Genomic DNA, 23,678 nt, shown 5'->3' on the forward strand with positions numbered 1-23,678 from the left:
ACAGAGCCTTCAGAGAGACCAGGTCAATGTCACTGGAACAAGTGGAATCTGTATACATTCCGGACCTATTAAGGTCCACAGATTGCTGAAGCACGCTGGGGAAGATCATTGCTCAAGTTTGCAATATTAGAAAGACGAGCGAACGCTGGGTGTTGTTGTGACATCTCTTTCGTGCCTCCCCTCGCCGAACAGGCATGAGCTGCCGCACATTTCGGTGTCTCTCTGTTTCGGTTTCTGCTCCAAAGCCCGACTTTGAAAGCAATGTAACGATTTCACACGCGATCTAGCCTCCTCCTGCACAGTGGGAGAGAGATGCCGGGTTCCGGACGGTTAGGAGTGTGAAGGGGGCTGTCAGGCTGAGGGCATACTGTTCCTGTCGAGTGCCCCACTCACTTCACCTCTCGCGGTTGGTGCCTGTACTCTCTCAACGCCAGCTCTGCCTGTGCTCACAGTGTGAATGTGGCATCACCGATTCCCGGTGATTTGAGTTTAGATAACAACTTCCATTCAGTGTGTGTGTGTGTGTGTGGTGGGGGGGAATACAAACAACCATTTTCGCTATAAGCAATGTTCACACTCTCCATGCCCGGGCAATAAATGCGAGTGACTGGCCAGATGTGTAAACGTTGAGGGGGGTCTCTTTGATCTCGCTGAGAGAGAGAGAGAGATTCTCAGCCCAGAGACTGTACGCCCAAAGACGCGCTGTCAGCGATTACAGAGAGAGAGAGAGCAACTTGATTTTAAATGTGACTATGAAATCTTTCGTGGGCGGTGGGGAGATGGGTCAATCCCAGTAGCGGTGAAGGGGAGAATTTGAGGGTGGGGGTGTGATTGGATGTGGATGTGGTGACACCCTTAAGGTGCATCAGGTTAAGAGGCTGAAACCTGGACTGGGACCAGAGTCAATCGCCCTCCTCTCAGCGTGTCTGCTAACTTTTCCCAAGGTCCGTGATAATCATTTGGATGGGGCGGAGGGGGAGAGGAGGGATTAAGGGGGGGGGGGGGTGTTGGATGTAGGCAAACCGCCTCTAAGTGGTGGAAAGACTACATTATATACATACACACACACATATATATATAAGGGTCCACATCCAATAAGCATTATCCAGGAGGTACCAGCCCCGATTTGCACACCGTTTACACACATGACACAATGTATATAAGGCATTTAGACTCAGTGCACACTTCACGCCGGTACCCGAGGTAATGGAGCGATCTTATTCCGGAGGTGAATCTGATGTTAGCGAGCATCGCGCACGCTGAGAACAATCTTATCTGGATTTATTTTCCAAGAGCAAGACTTTCCTGGCGTTTTACAGCAAGGATTCTCTGCTGGGACCCTCCCTTGATTGTTTTGGCGTTTTGAGAGGATTGTATTTTCTGAAGGGAAAGATGTTAGCGGCTGCGAGAGCAGGCGTATTTCTGGCGTGGCTGCTCGCCCTGGCCGGCTCCTCTCTCTGCCTGGAGAGTCAGCTGGTCACTCCGGTCAGGATGGACAGCGCCTTCAGTTTCTTGCACAGAGCCCGGCAGCAGGGTGCCGGCCAGGGGAGCGCCGCTTTCCTAATCCGCGCCTTCGACCAGGAGTTCAGCTTGAATTTGGTGGCCGACTCGAGCTTCCTGGCGCCGGGCTTCACGGTGCAGTCTCTGTCCGGCTCTCCCCGGGCCGCCTGGGGCGCGACTCTCAGCCACTGCTTCTACTCGGGCTCGGTCAACGGCGAGCCGGGCTCCTTCGCCGCCCTCAGCCTGTGCGATGGCATGCACGGCGCTTTCCGCTCGAACGGCACCGAGTACCTCATCCAGCCGGTGGGCAACGACAGCAGCAGCCCTCCCGGAGCACAGAGCCACAGCACTCACCTCCTGCGCCGCAGGAGCGCTGCAGCTCCCTCGCTCAACGCCACCTCCAGGTGTGGAGTGAGTGGGACCTTTGCAAACATGGAAGTGCTGGAAAAATTTAAAGGTGATCTGTCTGTATTATGTGTGTGTGTGTTTTTGCATCCTCTCTCTCTCTCTCTGGAAAGTGACACTTCAATTTCCAGTACATTTTCCCTCAGAAATATTCTGTCTCAAAATGCCCTGCCATTGCGAATAGCAACAATCCCTTGCAGAGGGTCTGCTGGCTGGTTTGTGTTTTTAATGTCAGTCGAAATGCTGCAGCAGACTGGGAACAGAGATCATCAAAGGTTGGGGGGTGCAGGGAATCTCTGACAAGATGCTCTACGCCAAATCCATCTCTCCCTTAGCACCGTCACCTCTGCCTTAATAAGGGTAAAATATTTACTGTACTGAGTGCAGCAACACGCCGAACTCCCCCCGCCCCCTTCACTGCACTCCCCGAGTATCTCAGAATGCAATCGCCGCCAATAGGTCTGTTTTTATTTTGCAAAAGGAGATGTTTGCACAGAATTCCCGCGGCTCCAACGGTTCCCAGAGCATTCTGTTTGGCGTTTCTAGAAAAGTGGGACTTCATCACCCATTGCAGCAGCTGCGTGCGTTTGTGTGTCCCTCCCCCCAGTCGTTCTCTGGTCAGCGGTGGCCTTTGCTGAGCTGAGGTTTCTGGGCTGCTGTCCATGATGGCTGTGATTGTATATAAAGTGTGTGTGTGTGTGTGTGAGGGGAGGGGGGATACACGTGATCCCGCCTGCCAATGTGTAATTCCCCTGCATTGCAGCTGCAAACATCTGGTGTGCTGTTGCCACTCCCCGCCGTGCAGGAGGGAGCTGAGGGAGTTTTCAAACGCTTTAGCTGATCAGGAATCTCACAGCCTCGCTTCTTCACTGCAAACATCTCTCTGGTGAATTACTGACAGACCAAAGCCCTCCTTTGCTTGCTAACACTATGCCCAGCAACGTTCCCCTCGCCATCCGTTCAGAAACACGTTTAGTTTCAATTTAAAACTATCGGTTGTTAAATGTGTTTGTGGTGGGGATAGGGGGAACTTGCCTCTTGTCCCGGCAGGATGCCAGCTGCAATTATGTCCCATCAAACATTGGGAAGATTAAAGCTAGTGCCTCCAGGCTCCAGCACAGCCGTCAGACACTAGGCGCTGATTCCATCGCCCTCCCTGGCCACTGTCATTCTACACACTGGGCCCCGAATCGGCAACCTCAGCAAATTCTCTCCTTCACAGCATTGCCGACTTACGCCTCGTTCCCATTGTTCGCCTCCAGTTTCTCTCAGCTTATTTTCACTGTTGAAACCCTCAGCCGCAGTTTTCGACAAACTATTCCGCTGGTCCCCAGACTCCCATCCTCCGCTCAGCTGCTGCTCTGCCCTGACATACACACACACACACACGCAATATGAGCCCCTGGTCCACCACCTTCATTTCAAACCATTTTTAAAATCTGGAATGCGTGGTTTTGTCTGTCCCTTTCTCTGTACCGGTTCCCAAGATTTCCACATCCTTCCAACTCCGGCGTCTTGTCCTCTCCACCTTTAGCCGTTGTTATCATAAGCTCTGAAATTTCCTTATTAAACATTATATTTTTGCCTCACCACCTTTCCTCATGTAAAACCTATCAATTTGATACACTATCATTGCATCAGAACACCTTTCATTACCTTTTTTTCAAATCTGATCTGTTCTGAGACACCTCCAGATAAGTGGGATTTGAATGTGGACCTTCAGGTCCAGAGGTAGGGTCACACTAATGCACCATAAGATCCTTCTTTTATTTTAATGCTGCCCTAATCAACTTATTCAGTCATATTATTAAACATCTCTGGTAAAGGTGGGACTTGAACCCAGAAATCCTGGGAGGGTTTTTTTTATAACCACTGGAACCCTCCCTTCTTACTTTTGTATAAACCTTATCCTTTCACCAATTCATATTAGCTGCACTTCATCACAACTAGAAAATACACTCAATTGAAACCGTTTTTTTCAACATTTGCAACATTAGCAGGATTCATCATTATTTCACCTACTGGTTTGATAATTCTTTCTCTGAGTCCTCATTGATCAGTTGTTGGCTTGTGAAGTGCCTTGGGACATGCTCCTGTGTTGAAAGCACTACACAAATGTAATCTGTTCTTGTTGTTGCTCAGGTTGTGATTGTTCACTACCTTCCTGTCCCCAACACCCTCCCTGCAGCACACCATTCTTCCCTTTCTCAAACTATCCAAGCGGACCAGTACTTGAAGCTTTGTTGACTTAGTAACCACCTGTCTGACAAAGGAATAAAGCAGGAACCAGTCAGCCTTCTGCAAGGTTTATTCACAATGTCCAGCAGAGGACTTTCTCTCTTCCAGACCAGCCCTTCCCAGGTCAAAACTGGCTCTGATTAAAACTTTTTTTTGATAAACTCCATACCTATCATATCCCAAAGTGCGACCTACTCAAACCTTCTTGCTCAAAGGTGGGGACACTATCACTGCATCAGAACACCTTTCATTAAATTTTTTTCCCCAGATCTGATCTGTTCCAGATAAGTGGAATTTGAATGTGGACCTTCAGGTCCAGAGGTAGGGTTACACTAATGCACCACAAGATCCTTCTTTTATTTTAAAGCTGCCCTAATCAACTTATTCAGTCATATTATTAAACATCTCTGGTAAAGGTGGGACTTGAATCCAGAAATCCTGGGAGAGTTTTTTTATATAACCACAGGAACCCTCCCTTCTTACTCTTATATAAACCTTATCCTTTCACCAATTCATATTAGCTGCACTTCATCACAACTAGAAAATACACTCAATTGAAACCGTTTTTTTCAACATTTGCAACATTAGCAGGATTCATCATTATTTCACCTAATGGTTTGATGATATTTTATTATAGAAATTCTTCAAACTTCGTGTTGGTATAAAGTACTCCACCATTGGGCTACTCTCTTATTTGAGTGAGACAGCTGGTGATGGTTTAACATGTAGGTCATCACATCTCAGATGAAGAGGCAGGTTGAGAAGGAACATCTTTCTTGGTAATCTCAGCCAAGTAGGAACTGAACCTAAAGGACCATTTTGATGAATGCCTTCCTTGTCACTTAACATTACATTGAATCTCTTTTCTCCAATTCAAGGTAACCAGACTAAAATTATAAAATTGTGTCTGCCCTCTAGTAGCCAAACTCAGAGGGCAGAATGAAGGATTTAATTAAGATTAATTAAAATCCTTCTGTAGTTTTGTGAGAATGACTGTAATGTATATTGAGGCTTTTAAGAATGGATTCAAATAACCCTTCTCTAAATTGCATATCACTCAATGCATCAAATATTAATCAGATTGGTTCATTTTTGCTGAGAACAATAATTTTGTCAAGGTTCTTTCGGAGAAATTTAGTTGGTTCTTAACTGGAATAGGATTAATTTTTAATGGTGCTAATGTTATTCTGTTTATGAACCATTTATGATTTAGCCATTTTTGATATTATCAACTACACCAAATTAGCAACTTCTTGGATAATTTAATGTGGAGATAGGGTCATAGAGGTCTACATCACAGAAAAAGCACCTTTGGCCGAGCAAGTTGTGCCAGTCAAAAACAAACATGTAACTACTCTAATCTCATTTTCCTGCATACAACCCATTGCCTTGTCTGCCTTGGTATCACAAGTCCAAATACTACTCAAATATTATGAGGCTTTCTGCCTCTTCCAGGTAGTAAATTCCAGACTCCCACCACCCTCTGGGTGAAAAGGAAATGTCCTGACATCCCGTCTAAACCTCCTGCCTCTGATCTTGAATCTATGTTCTGTAGTTGTTCATCTCTCCACCAGGGGAAAGGTCTCTTCCTGTCACTCTATGTGTTGCCTATCATAATTTTATATATTTCAATCATGTTCTCGCTTAGTGTCCTCTGCTTCAAGGAAAACAACCCCAGTCTATTAAAACTCTCTTTATTATTAAAACTCTCCAGCACAGGCAACATCCTGGTAAATCTCCTCTGCACCCTCTCCAGTGCAATCACATCTCAAATAAAATGTGGATTGCAGAGCTGCTCTTAATTGTGTTGTGTAGTGCAGTTGTTCAGCCACAAATTCCTGAACTTTGTTACATTGCCTTGACCTTGCCTGGATCAGCAGTTGGGATGCAACAGTTAACTTGAGTCTTGGTACGAGAGCAAATAAGACCCACTGATATCCCTGCTCCAGATTATTGTCCACTATCTTCAGCAGAAAGTAGAAGTACTTGGGTGAGGAAGAGGTTGAATTGAGTGTAATGCCTATGGTTGCTTAAATGGACCACCAGCAGTTGCTGTCTACTTCACTCATGAAGAATGACTCAACTAGGGAAGAAAAGGCAGAGGACTGTCTGGCCAAGTGAACTTTGTCTTAGTATGAGAAGGTCCTAGAAGAAAAAAGGAAAGTGAAATTGTAATTTATATTGGAGTATAGGATGAAGAGTTACTTAAACAGATCTCAATTCTCTATCCAATGAAAAATGCACTGGAGTTATTACACTAGCAAGTAGAAAATTAAATATGAAGGATAACTCTTGGCATTGAACTCAAGTACATTGTTGCAGTTCCTTACTAAACAAAGAGGGCGCTATAACACATTCAGTGCTCACAGAGCTGAGCAGATCACGTAAATCCTTTTATTGAGTTGACAAATTAAAGTTCTCCATCTTTTGTTTCATTTCTCTAATTCTTTGCCATCTCAGAGGTAGCCCCAAGTATCAATCATTCCTTAAAACTAATTATACTTTTGATGAACACAATTGGCAATCTCACTCCAGATGGTCTGATACTGGACTCCGTTGCTTTGATTAAAGCTTTAACTGGTATTATGGATTTCAGTGTAATTATATACCTGGGCATTTAAACAGGGCAGGCTTGCATTCCGATTCCTGTCAACAATTATTCCAATGTATTTATTGACCTTGACTTTTGGAAAATTATTTTTAACACATTCATCTGTCTTAATGATCTGGCAATTTCGCCTTGGCATTGCTGGCAGCTGCATGCAGTGGTCCTTTGGGGATCTGGTAGTGTTAAATGCAAATCAATCAAATCTAAAATAGTGTTGATAATCATAGTTGCATACCAATATCATCAGCAAAATATTCCAGACAATAAATTTTACTCAAGTTTTATCATTTAGCATGAAGATATTTCTGTGTTTGTGAGGTGCATCTTTAAAATGAATGTCCAGTTAATGAAGATCACAAATTGTCTCTTTGTACTTGATATAACCAGTACCAGATTCTGGCTAACATTCCATTTTTCTCTTTTTAAGCATCCCATACCATGGATCCTACACCTAAAGTGGAACTTGTGGGTAAAAAGGCCAGTAGATCCAAGCGTTTTGCATCAATACCCCGTTTTGTGGAAACCTTAGTAGTGGCTGATGAGTCCATGGCCACCTTCCATGGTGATGATCTTAAGCACTACGTCCTAATGTTAATGGCAGTGGCCGCCCGGTTATACAAACATCCCAGCATATTGAACCCTGTCAGCATTGTGGTAGTGAAGTTTATGGTCATCAATCATGAAGACAAGGGTCCAAAGATTTCCAGCAATGCAGCACTAACTCTGCGAAACTTTTGTGCATGGCAGAAAAAATTTAACAAGGCAAACGATAAGAATCCTGAATACTATGACACTGCAGTCCTTTTCACAAAACAGGTATGTTTCTTTGTCCCCTTGTTTCTTGTGATTGATGACATGTCACTGAAATGTTGCTCTCTGTTATCATGGTGTTTTTTCAGTGCATTCTTCTTGTCTGTGCAGATATTTCTTCATTGTGATATGGAATGAATGATTCTACTGCCTAAGATATGGCTGTACTGTTAGTTCTACATTGACAGTGCAAGTATCACTTTCCTCTGCTCCATTCTTTTCATCCTGCTCCATGAAGAATTTGACAAGCTTAACCTTTGAACCATGTTACAAAATATACTAGACCTTGCTTGCAAAGCACTGCAAATCTGTTAATATCTAACATGTACTGCAGTGTGGTTCGTTCTCTAATGGAAGAACATGCATGAAGCTTCCACCATATATTTACAATCTTTTCAAAGAAAATGATTCACAGAGAATCCAGCGCAATCCTTCTTGATCATATTTTCATTTACATTTTGTGGAGTAAAAGAGATATTGACTGACATTTCAGAACTTTACAGTTGCGTAATCATATAAATTCAGTGGTACATACACTGAAGGGAAATGTTAACTATGGGTCATTTTGCTACAGAGGTTTAATTTTCCGTTTATTACAATAGTCTTAACTGCATTTTTATTGTTGTTCAGAGTATGTACCAGATGCAAAACTCTTAGCAGCATGGGAATAAATGAGCTGTTTAATTGGCATATGCAGGCTAAAATATTTTTGTTTTATTAGATCAAAATTCAACATGTCATAACAGCTTTCTTTCTCGATCACTGGAGTACTGGCCCTGAAACTGATAGCAGTTCTTCTTCACAAGGATAGCTTGTGCATTTTATCCTGACAAACATTAACTAGTAATGTCTCCTCATGCTCACAAAACCAGTTTCTTGATGGTTTGGTTATTAAGGGGACATGTTCAGATTAGACATTTACTCAATTAAATATATACCAGGTTGATCTTAAATAGTAATGCTAAATCAGTATTTAATTTAATCAGATAATGATTAAAAACCGTATTAAGGGCTGATGTGAAATTGCCTGGCCAAGTGAAGTGAAGCATGGTTGATCATTCTTTGTTCTTGGTGTTCAGACTCAATCAGTATAAATCATAGTAAAAGTTCCTTCTTTGCTCCTTTTCTTCCCTTTTTTATATCTAATTCTGAGTACAATTTCTTGTACTCTATGATCATCTGCCTGCTGAAAAGGTGTGGTGGCACAGCAGTTGTGACCCTATCTCTGGGCCATAAGGTCTGGATTCAAATCCTATGTCAGGATTTTATGGGCACAGAAGTGTGTCATAACAGGTTGAATTAAAAATAAATTCATGTGGCACGTCTCCATTCTAGTCATTTTTAAATAACCCACATAGAGTGTCAGCAGATCATTCAGATAGGACCGTAAGACGATAGGAGCAGAAATTAGGCCATTCTGTCCATCGAGTCTGGTTCGCCATTTGATCACGGCTGATAGATTTTTCAACCCCATTTCAACCCCATATGATAAACCAAACTCAGTTCTGTTTTTCCTCAGTGCACATGTATAGCAGTCTTATTGGGCAATAATGAAGAATGGGACACTGCCTGATTTCACTTTCCACTCCCAAGCACAAAGGTACCGCAATCAGCTGTAGCATCATGACTGCTTCTCTGGCAAAAAATCTGGGCTTCTTGCTGCGTTGAAAGTCACAGCTTTCACAGAGGTGCAAGATTTGTATGGCCATAGATGTTGCTTGTGCTTTTCTTGTCCTACTAGGGTTTGGTATGCTGGATTAATTGATATATTCCAACCTTCTAACCTGCAAAGAAGTGAACAAGATGCTTAAAAACTCCAGTCACAAAGATATGTCGGTTAGGTGATTGTACAAGAGAATTGGATTTGCTTTTAGAATGTATCTCTCAAATTTCTTTTCACAGCAGATGTATGTGAAGGTTCTGTTTCCTTTCAGTTTCAGATGTATGTTCACATCTGTATTTCTACACTTTCTGATTACTTTTTAACTGGCAATAGTTTTATCTCAAAATATCAGGAAAAGTCAGGAAACTAGATAACTTGTTAACCTGTTTCCAGGATTTCTGTTTTTTATCTTCAGGACTATGTTATCTCTGCTCTGTTTTGTTACTGTACACAATCATCACTTTCCTCCCTGGAATATATTCTTCTTTACATGCTTTACTGGCTTTGCCCCAGGCTTGAAACAATCCACTTTGCAATTATAGGATATCTTTTTCTGATGCATTCCAAATCAGCATTCAGACTCTAAAGTGTAAAACAGCAGATGCTGAAAGTATAAACTTTCTAAGAACACATAAAATAAAACAAAAGTTGCCATCTGTTTAGCTGATGTTCAGGCCTAGGTCTTCGTTATTTTAGAATAGCCTCATAAATAGCCCTGTGATGTAATTTGCACATTATCTTGAAAGCGTTAACAATATGCACAAATCTTGATCATAATACATTGTATTCTGTCGTGTCTTCTTAGATATTTCTGCAATATACAAATGGAACCAATCCATTTAGCCACATTACACTTGATTTGAAATCATCCAGCTTGTTTAGCCAAGATATACAGCTGTTTACAAACCCCAGCATAATGCAAATAATAATTCTTCATGCTGAAATTGTATGAGAGGGGTTGAAGATTTAAGTGAAACTTGGAATAGGTTTTGCGATAACTTGTATTCTTGCAGTAAATTCTTGCCATAATCCCAGAGGACCATAACGTACTGTTTCACTAGAGGAAGAGAGACATCTGATGATGAGTTTACATTGAATATCATCATGCTTCAGGCAAGGGACAAGATTGAGAAGGAACACCTTCATGATAGCCTCAGCTGGTATGGGAATTGGACTCACACTATTGGCATCACTCTGCTTTGCAAGTCAACCATCCAAGCAATGGAACTAATCAATCCTCTTATTCTGGAAGGAGAAAGTTAGAGAATCTTGCAACACAGAAGGGGATCAGTTAGTTGATTGGTACAATAATTGTTCTGGCTGGTTCTTCAGTCATCTAAATCCTGTAACACTGGGAATGACCTGAAGCTGTGGGTATTGTCAATTTTTTTCCCTGAAGCTGAAAATTGTGGGTGAGGAGGCATTTATACCATCTCTTGGTCACCCACTGTCCATTGAATGTGGTGGCTCGGTGGTTAACGTTGCTACCCCACAGCACCAGGGACGTGGATTCGATTCCAGCCTCCAGTCTGTCCGGGGTTTACACATTCTCTCTTTTGTCCATGTGGGTTTCCTCTGGGTGCACTGGTTTTCTCTCACAGTCCAAAGATGCATGGGTTAAATGGATTGGCCATGATAAATTGCCCATTGTGTTTAGGGATGGATTAGCCCTGGGAAATGCAGGGGTACAGGGATACGGCGGGAGGGATAGATCTGGATGGGATACTCCTTGAAGGGTTGGTGTGGACTTGGTGAGACAAATGGCCTGCTTCCAATTTGTTGGGGTTCTATGAATGCAATTTACACATGTACCACTGAATGGGTAAAGAGCATCCGTGCCAATTTTGTGCGAGGTTCAAAACAAGAAATTAGACTGCCATAGGAGCTGATTAAACTTTGAAGTAAAGATGGGTGTAATGTGAGCTGTGGGCTTCCTTCATTTGAAGTTGGTGGTGAACAGTGTGATCAGTGCTGCAAAAAAGAACTGCTGGTGAATAATTAACAGAAAGGTTCCAAATTACTTTTCATCTTGCAGTTTCACTATCTCAGACAAAAGCAGGAGAAATACGACAGGTCAAGCAGCATCTGTTTAAAGAAAGTCAATGCTTTGAGTGCTGTGCTTCTCTGGTTTCAAATTCACAGTTCTTTCTGTTTATTCCACTACATCAGGGTTTGACTTCTTTTCCCACTATTGGTCTGCTGTTGTGCTAAGCCTAATTGATCCAATTCCCTGTCCTCACTCAACCGAGTGGCCAATTATTACATTCATGTGAGGCTTGTAATCTCAGGATGGGTCATGTTGTGTGCAGCCAAGTGACATAGTACCCTGCTCACCTCTTACCCACCATGGGCAGAACTGCAGCATTTTCCAAAGTCTGCATTTGTTGTGTGTTACACATTTGTTTATCGCACTCCAACCAGATGGACACAAAGAAAACGACAAAGCATGGGGGAGCATACTAATTGAAAGATAACCACAAACTCACTGCTTTGGTTTACTCATACAGTAGAATAAATTTACAATGAATTCTAACATTGTGGAATTTAGCTTATGATGGAAAATGGCAATCTCCCAATTCACCTCATGTGTAACTAAACTAAATTGCACTTCTGTTACACACACAGAGATCAACTCATTATGGTGAAACTCTGAACATTAATTTTCCAGTCTTGAATCAGTCAGGTGCTGTGGAACACGTGTCAAAGATCAATGGAAACTTAGTTCACAAAGTGTTTAATTTCTGTTTCTGCAACAGCTAGAGCGTGAATTTACATTGTGTGATATTGCCATGTTTAATATATTAAAGTCAAACTCTTCTTATTTAGGAAGTTAAAGTATTGAACACAATAATGCATTAAGTGCTTTAATTAAAATGTAGAAAACTGGAAATTGTGATACATGACAATTCTTAACTTTCATTTCCACAGCCAGGGCTCTGTTTTAATGTTTAATGTTCATTAACAGTTTGATGCCCTGCAGGGTCAGTTGCTTTAGTGTTAAGAAGTTTCTAAAATGTGACTCGACCTTCCGCTGTAACTTAACTAGTTCAGCAATTTTCCAGCTTCTCTGGCAAAGTGAAAATATTCTGAGAGACAATCACTCCTTTGAAATTGACTCCAATTTACATGAAAGCACTACTCAGATAGCAATTAACAAATGTTCCTTCATTTACAGGGAAATTTTTGCAATTCATCTTCTGTTTAGGCAGGGGTAGATGTTGAAGAAGTGATTTTTGCCATATTGGCAGCATCGGCATAGTGATGTACTTATTTTTTGACTTATATATCAGGATGCGTGGTTATACCCTGTCTATATTACTGTACCGTCATACTGTGAGAGCCAGCTCTGTCTTTTTCAAAGCTCTGGAGGCAGCACTAAAGATAGAAAATTTAAATCTATGGTGTGACTGAATACCAATGCTACCACTCGTGCCCCCCAAGAATGCATTCTTAGCCTCCTACTGTACTGAAAATGTGTTGCTGGTTAAAGCACAGCAGGTCAGGCAGCATCCAAGGAACAGGAAATTCGACGTTTCGGGCCAGAGCCCTTCATCAGGAATGAGGAGAGGGTGCCAGGCAGGCTCATCGAATTTCCTGTTCCTTGGATGCTGCCTGACCTGCTGTACTTTAACCAGCAACACATTTTCAGCTCTGATCTCCAGCATCTGCAGACCTCACTTTTTACTCCTACTGTACTCCCTGGTACACCCATGACTGTGTTGCCAAATTATGAATGAATGCCATCTGCAAGTTTGCTGATTGTTTAATATTCGTTCAACTATGAGTCAAAATACAGAAGGGAGATGGAGAGTTTGGTGACATGGTGTAATGGGAACAACTTTTCTCCCAATGCCAGCAAAACGAAAGAACTGATCATTGACTTCAGAAAGAAAGGAGGAGAACACTCCCCCATCTATATCAGTGGAACTGAGGTTGAGAGGGTAGAGCGTGTCAAGTTTCTTGGAGTGATGATTACTGACAATTGTCCTGGACATCCCACGCAGATACAATTGTCAAGAAGGCAACAACGACGCCTCTTCTTCCTCAGGCAGCTCAGGGAATTTGGCATCTCTGTAAGGACCCTCACCAACCTCTACGAATACACCGTTGAAAGCATACTGAAAGCAAAATGTGCCAGATGGTGGGCTTGCTCTTAGGACTTAGGGTATAGAATCTCAAATAAAAGCAAAAGGCTGCAGATACTGAAAATCTGAAACAAAAAATGTAAAATGCTTGAGAAACTCAACAGGTCTGGCAGCATCTGTGGAGAGAGTTAATGTTTTGAGTCCAGCATGACTTTCCTTCATTGTTCATTTCTGACTCGAAATGTTAACGTTGTTTCTGCCTCCAGTGGTACTGCCAGATCTGCTGAGTATCTCCAGAATTTTATGTAATTTTTTTATTTTAGAATTTTTTTTATGGCTGAGTTAAAATTAGCAAATTGCTGCTGGCATCTTACTACTAGATGATCTCCTGGCACTGCCAGAATTTATTTTTCAGTAAATGCCAGGAACACCACAAAATGTTCAAATTAGTTGACTTTGCATTTAGTGAGCTTGAAAGTAATGTACACAGGGTCTGAGAAGTTGTAGTACCTGTGTCATCACTGCATCCATTCATAATGTGGCATAATGTGACTTTCGTGTAGCAGCACTTGGCAACTCAGACATAATGTTAGTGTAATGTTGTTGCATTTTGACTCATGAAAACCTATGCCACACTTTATATTTTGTTTGTCAGATGGTCTCACTTCCAAGCTGCAGTTTATCTTACGAAATGAGAAAGATGTAATTGACCTGAGCAATTGAATTCAATCAGCAGTGTGTTTTGTTCATTTGAAGATATTCAGACCTATTGGGAGTGTTTGAGTGATCACAGTAGGTTTACACGCATTCTGACCTCCAGAAGCCATAAGAGGACAGCGTGTCTGCTCTCCTGACTCTGTTAATGTGCGCACTTCAAAGTGAATGCAGATATCCTTGATCTGAATTTATTGCATGGGTCTTAGAGTTCTCCACCCTACTAAGGAGATGCTGTACAGAGAAAGCTTTTATCTGGAGTGCAACAGTAGAAACTTAGTAAAGAAGCCAAAGTTTTTAAGAATTGTGGACACATAGTCAATTTACAATTTACCCTAACGTTAAATGGCCTACAAGAATATCTCATTTACAGTAGTAGACATAGTTCTGGAAACCACTACTCATGATCAAAGCAAGTTTCATTACTTAAATGCATGTAATATCAGCACATAGATTCCGAACCCAAGATAACCCTGAATGTAAACAAAGCACCACAAATACATCTTCTACATTTTCTGTGAGCCAAAGAAGACAGGTTTTGTTTTTGCTGACTGCTCTACAATAAAGCAACAAAAAACAACACCAAGTTATGGTCAGCATATTTTGTGAAATTGATGTCCCCTATTTTCACTCCAGTTTCTTCCAGAACATGGTCAGGTTGCCTGTGCTAATCTTTATCTTGGCTTTGGACCTTTGTCTTGTTACTGGACAGAGACTTCTCTACTTTAACCTCTGTCTTGTGCTTCCTGTGGAGCCAGTGACCACTTTGCCCGGTGGGAATGCCATATGGCATTATCTCTGTCAATGGCACTCCATTTCAGCATCATGTTTATTAATGGATTTTCTAAAATAATTATCATTAGACTATTCATCTGAGTACATATTTCTGTGGCATACATTCCAACTTGGACTAACTTGTTGACCTCCTTGTACTTGTTGACGTACATTGGCTCCCGGTTAAGTGTCACTTGAAATTTAAAATCTCATTCTCGTTTTCAAATCCCTTCATTACCTTGTTCTTCCTATCTGTCTAATCTCCACCTGCTTTACCACCCCAGAACTCTTTGCTCATTTAACCAAGTATTTGCTCAACTGCCTTAACAGCCTCTTATGTACCTTGATGTTGTTTGATATTTACTTTTGTTAAGCACCTGAGGATATTTCTCAGTGTTAAAACAAAGCTAAAAATAATTGAAGTTATTGTTACAGTATTGCAAATTTTCTTTCTGTTGGGCTTTTAGCATCGATTCCATGGGATATGACTAAAATACATTGGAGGTGCTAAAGAATATAAAATTAATTTTGTTGTAACCATGCTTGCTACATCCTTTTAATGTGCACATTTTGTAAAAATGGCTGACACTTCAGTGTAATTATTACAATTACTACACAGTCATCATTTGCCCTACTTATACTGAAGTATTCATGATGACTTGTGAAAATGAACTGGAAGTAACTTTGTGAGTTCTTTGATATAATACCAAAGTCACCATAGTCCTACTAGACCAGAGGACATTCCCTCATTAAAGAGAGACAACTGGTGGTGATTTGACCTGAGGGTCACTATGCCTCAGGCCAGGGGAGAGCTTGAAAGCAAAAGTCCTTTATGGTAACCTCAGCCAGTGCAGAATTTGAATCCACACTGTTAGCATCATTCTGTATTGCAAATTGGCTCTCTGGCCAACTGAGCTAACTGACCCCTTTACATGTTTGACACAAAATATATTCCAAAACAATTTTTTGTATTCACAAAGTGTGACTGTTGACTCTGGAGCTGTTATACTGCACTCACTGCTTTGATACTGGCATGATGTGAAAAATAGTGAAAATGAACAGCATTGTGTTTCACCTTTCTCATTACTTCCTCAGCTTACTAAACTCTTACAAGCAATAGGATGTCTAACATTGGAAAAATATCAACAGTTTGGTCAATTTAACATCACTTAATTTAGTATTAAAACAGGCTGCTTACAATCCTCTTAATACTCATTGCTAAGCCAAGAATTGTTTGAGATCTGATACTGTGTCCAGAATACGTACCAATTTTTTATAAGCTTGTACCTCTATATTCGGAGCTGAAAATGTGTTGCTGGTTAAAGCGCAGCAGGTCAGGCAGAATCCAAGGAACAGGAAATTCGACGTTTCGGGCAAAAGCCCTTCATCAGGAATGAGGAAAATGTGTCCAGCAGGCTAAGATAAAAGGTAGCCTCAAACATATTTTACCATGTGGGTTTAAGTTTTGTGAACAATTTCCATGTTACTTGATCAGGTCAGTCATCCAGTGGCAGTTATGGCTGACAAGTTAGTGCAAATTGTATGGCTTTAACAGGTTGGCTTTAATTACATGAACATATCAAAATCGTCTATCCCTTGTTTAACATAAGTACATATGAAATAAGTGCAAGAATAGACTCCTCAACCCTGCTCTACAATTCATTAAGGTCTGAGTTTAATTAGCTAGCTAAGAGAAACAGTGAGTAATTCCACACTAATCATGGTCTAACCAATTCTTTTCCTGCTGCATAAATTGATATTCCTTTCTCCATTTGGTTTCTTGTGTCTGATGAATGTGAAACAAAACAAATGCCAACTTTGTGTAACTTTTTAACAATGTTTCACTTCTATATTAACATTATCAATAAGCCAATAACTAAATTGTAACATCTATTGCCCTTTTCTCCTGAGACTCTCCTGTAAGCCCTTGATATAGACTTTCCAGTCAGGGGAAAGTGCCTGTCAGCATTGATTCTGTGAAACCTCCAAATTTTATACATTTCAATTTTCATTTAATCACATCTTTATTCAAACCACAATCTCAATTTTTAAAGGTTCCTGTGTACTGATTTTCTTTTTGACAAAGCTTTGTCACGTAAACATATTAGGTTTTTTCAAATAGATTGGGCCAAAATACTTCTTTCGCTCCACAGATGCTGCCAGACCTTCTGAGTTTTTGCAGCCATTTCTGCTTTTGTTTCTGATTTCTAACATCCACAGTTCTTTTGTGTTTTCCTGTTTAGGGCCAAAATTCTTGACATGAGTTGAATGAGTATAAATGTTCACAAATTCTTCAATCTAATGTGACCTTTTTATCTGAATATAATGATCAGAAGTGTGGTATAAACGTATCAGTAGTCAAACGTTGGAAGAAAGGAGCAGGACTGATTAGGGACTAAAAAGAACAATGTACACATAGGGGCAAGAGATGTGACTGAAGTGTTAAATGAATGCTTTACATCTGTTCTACTGATGAGATGGATGGAGGTTAGGCCATTGTGATCGAGGAGACAACTCAGTCACTGGAAGTATTTATAATTGATAATGAGGGAGTATTGCAGAAGCTGTCGGAAGTTCAAGCTGCGAAGGCAATGGGGGCAAATGAGGCGCATCCAAGGGCACTGAGAAAGGGAGATTGGACATTTCAGCAGCATTGATGATAAATAATCAATCTTCCCTCGATTTGGGGAGATTGAAAAATTATCATCAATGTTTTTCAATCTGTTTTCCAGAGGACTATGGAATCACACATATTATGCCCTTGTTCAAAGAAATTTGTAAACATTGACCCAGCAATTACTCAGTTTATCATAGATGGTGGGGCGGCATCTAAAAGTATTTATTTAGGATTGAGTTAATAGTTATATTCAGAAGAATCAGCATGGATTTGTTAAGGGAAACTCATGTCCAACTAATTTTCTGAAGTCTTTTGAAGAGGTCGACAGGGTTGATGAGGGCAAGACTATTGATGTGCTGTACTTGGATTTCCAAAAGGCATTAGTACAGCACCAAACAACACTTATCAGGAAAGTGATAGGTCATGGTTTAAAAGGGACAGGAGCAAATTAGAATTATCTGAATATTAGGAGACAGAGAATAATAGTTAATAGATATTTTTCCAGGCTAGATGAAGATTTGCAATGGAGTTCTCCAGTATTAGGTAAGTATTAGAACCTTTGCTTTTCCTGATATATATATGGTATATAACTTGATGAGTAGGGTAGAAATTCAAATTTTGAAGAAGACATAAAACTTGAACAAATTGCAAACTGTTTGGAAGACAGTATAGAATAACAAAAAGACATTGACAAGTTGGGGGAGTGGGCAGATGAAATTCAATGTGAGGTCATGTCTGTTCAAAGAGCACAGAGAGACAGTATGAAAGTAACATGTACAATCAGAAGTAGAGTGACCTAGGTATATATGTGTGTAAGTCATTAAAGAAGGTAGGACACATGGAGAGAGCTGTTAATTAATCATTGTATATTCTAGTCTTCATTTGTAGGTGGATAGAGTTTTGCTGAACATATAAGGTATGGACCTTAGTTTGACGATTGTGTCCACACTGGGAGTCACCATTTGGAAAGGCTGTGATTGCATTCAGAAGATGTTTACAAGAATGGTTCCAAGGATGAGAATATTCAGTTATAAGGGAATGTCTGGAGAAGTTGGGACTGGTTTTCTTGAAAAGATGAATCCTGAGATGAAATTTGATAGGGCATTTCACAATCATGATGGGTCTGGACAGAGTAGAAAGAAAGGAATGTTCCTGCTTTTAGAAAGACCAAGAAGCTGAGGGCACAGTTTTAAAGTGTTTTTAAAAAGAAGAAGCAAATGCAAACTGAGTAAAACTTTTTCATCAGTTTTGGAACAGGAGGGACCTGTACCAATGGGACGGTCTTCACCTGAAGCAATCTGAAACCAGTATCCTCGTGAAAAGGATAAATAGGGTGGTCACTGGAACTTTAAAATAGTGAGTCAGGGACAAAGGAAGGGGAAAACAATGGGAAGTATAATGGTAAATAAAAGGGTAAGCAGCAAGTTAACATGTGTGTGGGACGGTTTAAGTACAAGGCAGACTATGAAAGAAGTAAAACGGAAGGATAAATCAGGAGATGCTATTAGAGATATTGGAAATTGTGAGGGTATGAAAACTAATGTAAGGGTACTTTACCAGAATGCTCATAGCATTCATAACAAGGTGAATGAGTTACCGGCACAAATCATCATGAATAAATATGATTTGGTAGCCATTACAGAGACATGGTTACAGGATGGTCATAACTGGGAGTTAAATATCTAGGGTACCTGACTACTCAGAATGACACACAGGGAGATGGTGTAACTCTGGTATTCAAGGAGCTGATCAAGGTGGTGCGGAAAGATGGTATAGGTTCGAATTGAGAATAAAGTTGCATCTATTTGAGTGGAAAATAGAAATTCTAAGAAGAAAAGGTCACTGATAGACATAGTCTATAGGCCACCAAATCATAACATCACACCGGGGCTGGCAATAAACAAAGAAATAACTAATACCTGTAAAAATGGCATGGCAATTATCATGGGGGATTTTGTGTTGGACAAGCTATTGGAGCTAAGGATAAACAAGTCTCCTGGCCCTGATAGAATTCATCTCAGGGTACTAAAAGAGATGGTGGGAGAAATAGCAAGTGCAATTGTGGTAATTTTCCAAATTCGCTGGACCGGCATAGTTTCAGCAGATTGGAAAACAGCAAATGTGATGCTGCTGTTTAAAACGGGCAGTGGACAAAAGATGGGGAATTATAGACTGGTTAGCTTAATTTCTGTAGTGGGGAACATGCTTGTGTCTACTATCAAGGAAGACATAGCAAGGCATCTAGGTAGAAATTGTCTTGTTGGGCAGATGCAGCATGGGTTCATGAAGGGCAGGTCCTGCTTGACTAATCTTTTGGAATTCTATGAAGACATAATGAGCCTGGTGGACAACAGGAACCCAGTAGATGTGGTGTACCTAGATTTCCAAAAGGCCTCCGACAAGATGCCGCATAAGAGGCTGCTGCATTAGATAAGGGTGTACGGTGTTACGGGTAAAGTATTGCATGGATAAAGGATTGGTTGACTAACAGGAAGCAAAGAGTGGGGATAAATGAGAGCTATTCTGGTTGGTAATCAGTGACTAGTGGTGTGCCTCGGGGATCAGTGTTGGGACTGCAATTAATTGTAATTTATATAGATGACTTGAAGTTGGGCATCATGTGTAGAGTGTCAAAGTTTGCAAATGATTCTAAAGATGAGTGGTAGAGCAATGTGCAGAGGACTGTGAAACTTTGCAGAGGAATATTACCCACTTTAAGTGAGTGGGCAAAGATCTGGCAGATGGAATGCAGTGTTAATAAATGTGAAGTCATCCATTTTGGAAGGAGTAACAGTAAAAAGGATTATTACTTGAATGGTAAAGGGTTGCAGCATGCTGATATGCAGAAGGACCTGGGTATCCTTGTGAAAGAATCACAGAAGGATGGTCTGCAGGTAAAACAGGTAATTAGGAAGGCTAGTGGAATTTTGTCCTTCATTGCTAAAGGGATTGAGTTTAAAAGCAAGGTGGTTATGTTGCAGCTGAGGCCACACCTGGAGTACTGCATGCAGTTTTGGTCTCCTTATTTGAAAAAGGATGTACTGGCACTAGAGGGGGTGCAGAGGAGGTTCACGAGGTTGATTCCAGAGTTGAGGGGTTTGGCTTATGAGGAGAGGCTGAGTAGACCGGGATTATATTCAATGGAATTCAGAAGAATGAAGGGTGACCCCATAGAAACGTATACAATTATGAAGGGAATAAATAAGATAGATGTAGAGAGGATGTTTCTACTGGCAGATGAAACTAGGATAAGAGGGCATAACCTTAAAATTAGGGGGAGCAGACTAAGGACAGAATTGGGAAGGAACTTCTTCACCCAGAGGGTTGTAAATCTATGGAATTCCTTGCCCAGTGAAGTAGTTGACTGTACTTCAGTAAATGTTTATAAAGCTAAGATAGATTTTTTTTGAGCAATGAAGGAGTTAAGGGTATGATGAGAGGGCAGAAAGTGGAACTGAGGCCACAAAAAGATCCTGCTCCTAGTTCTTATATTCTTGTCAAACAGAAAGTGATTCAGGTTTGAAGTGCACTGCTTATAAGTATGGTAGGGACATGCTCAATTAATGTTCAAGAGGGGATTGAAAGATTACTGAGGTAGAAACAATGTGCTGTGTTATGGGCAAAAGGCAGAAGTAAAAATGCTCAGGGAGCCAGAGCAGGCATGGTAGGCCGAATTGGCCTCATTCTGTCCCATAACAATTCTGTGATTCTATATTAATTAAATTAGTTTTTGCTAAAATATCATTCATTTTTAGTAATTTGGGAATATAATTTTTATCCCTGGCGGGAGTTTACCTGTAACATCATTAAGGCACTCTTACTATCCAGAAATGTCTTTCAACTAATTTAAGAAATGTATGATGATTGGTATTTTTCTCAAGAATATCAGCAAGGTTACCAGGTTTGGTAAAAATTTGATGCTAAGACGAAAATCACATCACATCTTCAGAGCTCCACAACAGCCGAGAGATCTATTTGCTTCCTGTGGTTTAGTTTCCATCGTATCAATGTAAAGTAATATGATTTTGATAGATAACAATACTTTAAAGAACAGTAACTGACTTCCCAGCTGAGATTGAAAGAAAACAACTTGAGATCTTGTCAGCTATCCACCCAAAGAGACATAAGAACTGAATGCAATGTTTCAAAAATAAATAGCTTGAACCCACCTAATTAGAGTTTGTGATTACAATCACAAGGTGGTAGCAATCTTACTGCACAATTCCCATTCATCTCCAGAATGTTCTGTCGCCTTTGCATAGATAGCAGAGACAGATGGGAATATATGGGAATAAAACTATGAAATTAAAATATTCAGCTTAGCTTTCAAATAAGAAAGAAATATGTTTCTTTGCCTGTTTTTATTTCTATCTCTGTTTTCTCTCTCTGAATTTCTATTTCCACTCCCCCACCCTGATCTTTCTCTTTCTCTCTATCACTGAATTTATTTACCCCTCTCCTTCTGACTATTTCCCTTTCCCTCTGAATTTCTCTTTGATTTCTTGCTGTAGTTCACTGATGTAGGAATGATTAAGAAAGGTGACATATATGGAGCATACCTTCAAAACTTTAGAGCCCTTCAAAATGCTTTGGACAATGAAGTGCCTTTGGAGTTTGGAAACTGTTACGTCAGCAACCACCTACCAAGGTGTTGCATCCAACACAGATGCAAAAAATAGCCAAACAGCATGATGATAATCAACTGAGGGACTTCCTGAAGCTCTCTTGCATGAGGGAACTTCAGCCAATTTTATTTAATTCCATGGTACATCATGAGACAACTCAGTGCACTGAACACAGCAAATGCTACAGAGCTAGTCAACATCCTTGCCACAGTATTGAAGCATTACTGCAGATTTTGTGCTCCAGAACAAACTGAGCCTCCAGCTCAGATGATCCATGATGCTCATCTGAAGCTTATCTTTTCAAATGATGGGTTAGTCTATCACCAGAATGGTATTGAACCAGACAGAGCAAGTTAAGGCCAGATTCATTCCTGGATCCTGTTGAGTTAAATGGAGTGATTGGTGTTGAACATTCTCCATCTGGAGAAAGTAACCTTCCGCACCCCCTTTTTTTAATATCCTAACAATAAAGTTACAGTTGGCTCTCATTGCCTGCTGAACAATATCCAGTATGAGTCACTACTCTCTGAGTAAGGAAACTACCGCTGACATCTGTCCTTTGTCTATGATTCCTCAGTTTGAAGCTATGTCCCCTCATGCTATCCATCACCATCCTCAGAAAAAAGTTCTTACTGTCCACCCAATCTAACCCTCTGATTATCTTATGTGTCTCAATTAAATTACCTCTCAACATTCTTCTCTCTAATGAAAGCAGCATCAAGTCCCTCAACTTTCCCTTGTAACACCTTCCCTCCATACCAGGCAACATCCTAGTAAATCTTCACTGAACCCTTTCCAAAGTTTCCACATCCTTCCCATAATGTGGTGACCAGAACTGCATGCGACATGCCAAGTACAGCTGCACCAGGGTTTTGTACAGCTGCAGCATGACCCCATGGTTCAGAAACTTGATCCCTCTACTAATGAAAGCTAATTCACTGTATACCTTCTTAACAGCCCTATCAACCTGGGTGGCAACTTTGCGGGATCTATGTACATGGACACCAAGATCTCACTGCTCATCTACACTACTAAGAATCTTACCATTCGCCCAGTACTCTGCATCCCTATTACTCCTTCCAAAGTGAATCACCTCACACCTTTCTGCATTAACCTCCATTTGGCCACCTCTCAGCCCAGCTCTGCAGTTTGTCTATGCCCCTCTGTAATCTAAAACATCCTTTGGCACTATCCACAACTGTGTCAACCTTAGTGTCGTCTGCAGATTTACTAACCCATCCTTCTCCGCCTTCATCCAGGTCATTTATAAAAATGACGAACAGCAGTGGACCCAAAACAGATCCTTGTGGTACATTACTAGTATCTGAACTCGAGGATGAACATTTCTCATCAACCATCAAGCTGTCTTTTTTCAGCTTGCCAATTTCTGAGCCAAACCGGTAAATTGCCCTAGCCTACCATAGGGAACCTTATCAAACGCCTTGCTGAAGTCCATATACACCACATCAATCCATCTGTTTGGTCACCTTCTGTAAGAACTATTGAGGGTTAATGAATGCACTTAATGTTTTGCAGTTACTAGCATGAAGGTGTAAAGATTCTTGTTAGCAAAATTCCATTGCATCATAGTAAGAGGCTTTGTCTGACAATTTCATTTGCTGGTTTAAGTTTCAGGTGA

At 40.9% G+C, this 23,678-nt stretch overlaps 1 protein-coding gene across 1 annotated transcript in view; it reads left to right on the forward strand.

Annotated features, from left to right (window-relative positions):
* The first annotated feature begins 1,091 nt into the window (after positions 1-1,091).
* The window catches only part of LOC132829549 (A disintegrin and metalloproteinase with thrombospondin motifs 15-like), a 50,943-nt gene continuing 28,356 nt past the window's right edge, over positions 1,092-23,678 (forward strand). Inside the window, exons 1-2 of the mRNA XM_060846790.1 lie at positions 1,092-1,957; positions 7,179-7,567. Of these exons, the coding sequence (XP_060702773.1) occupies positions 1,393-1,957; positions 7,179-7,567 (954 nt within the window). The 5' untranslated portion in view covers positions 1,092-1,392. The remainder of the gene's footprint in view (positions 1,958-7,178; positions 7,568-23,678) is intronic.

The sequence above is a fragment of the Hemiscyllium ocellatum genome, chromosome 29 (assembly GCF_020745735.1).
Source record: "Hemiscyllium ocellatum isolate sHemOce1 chromosome 29, sHemOce1.pat.X.cur, whole genome shotgun sequence".
In the NCBI taxonomy this organism is placed as follows: Eukaryota; Metazoa; Chordata; class Chondrichthyes; order Orectolobiformes; family Hemiscylliidae; genus Hemiscyllium; species Hemiscyllium ocellatum.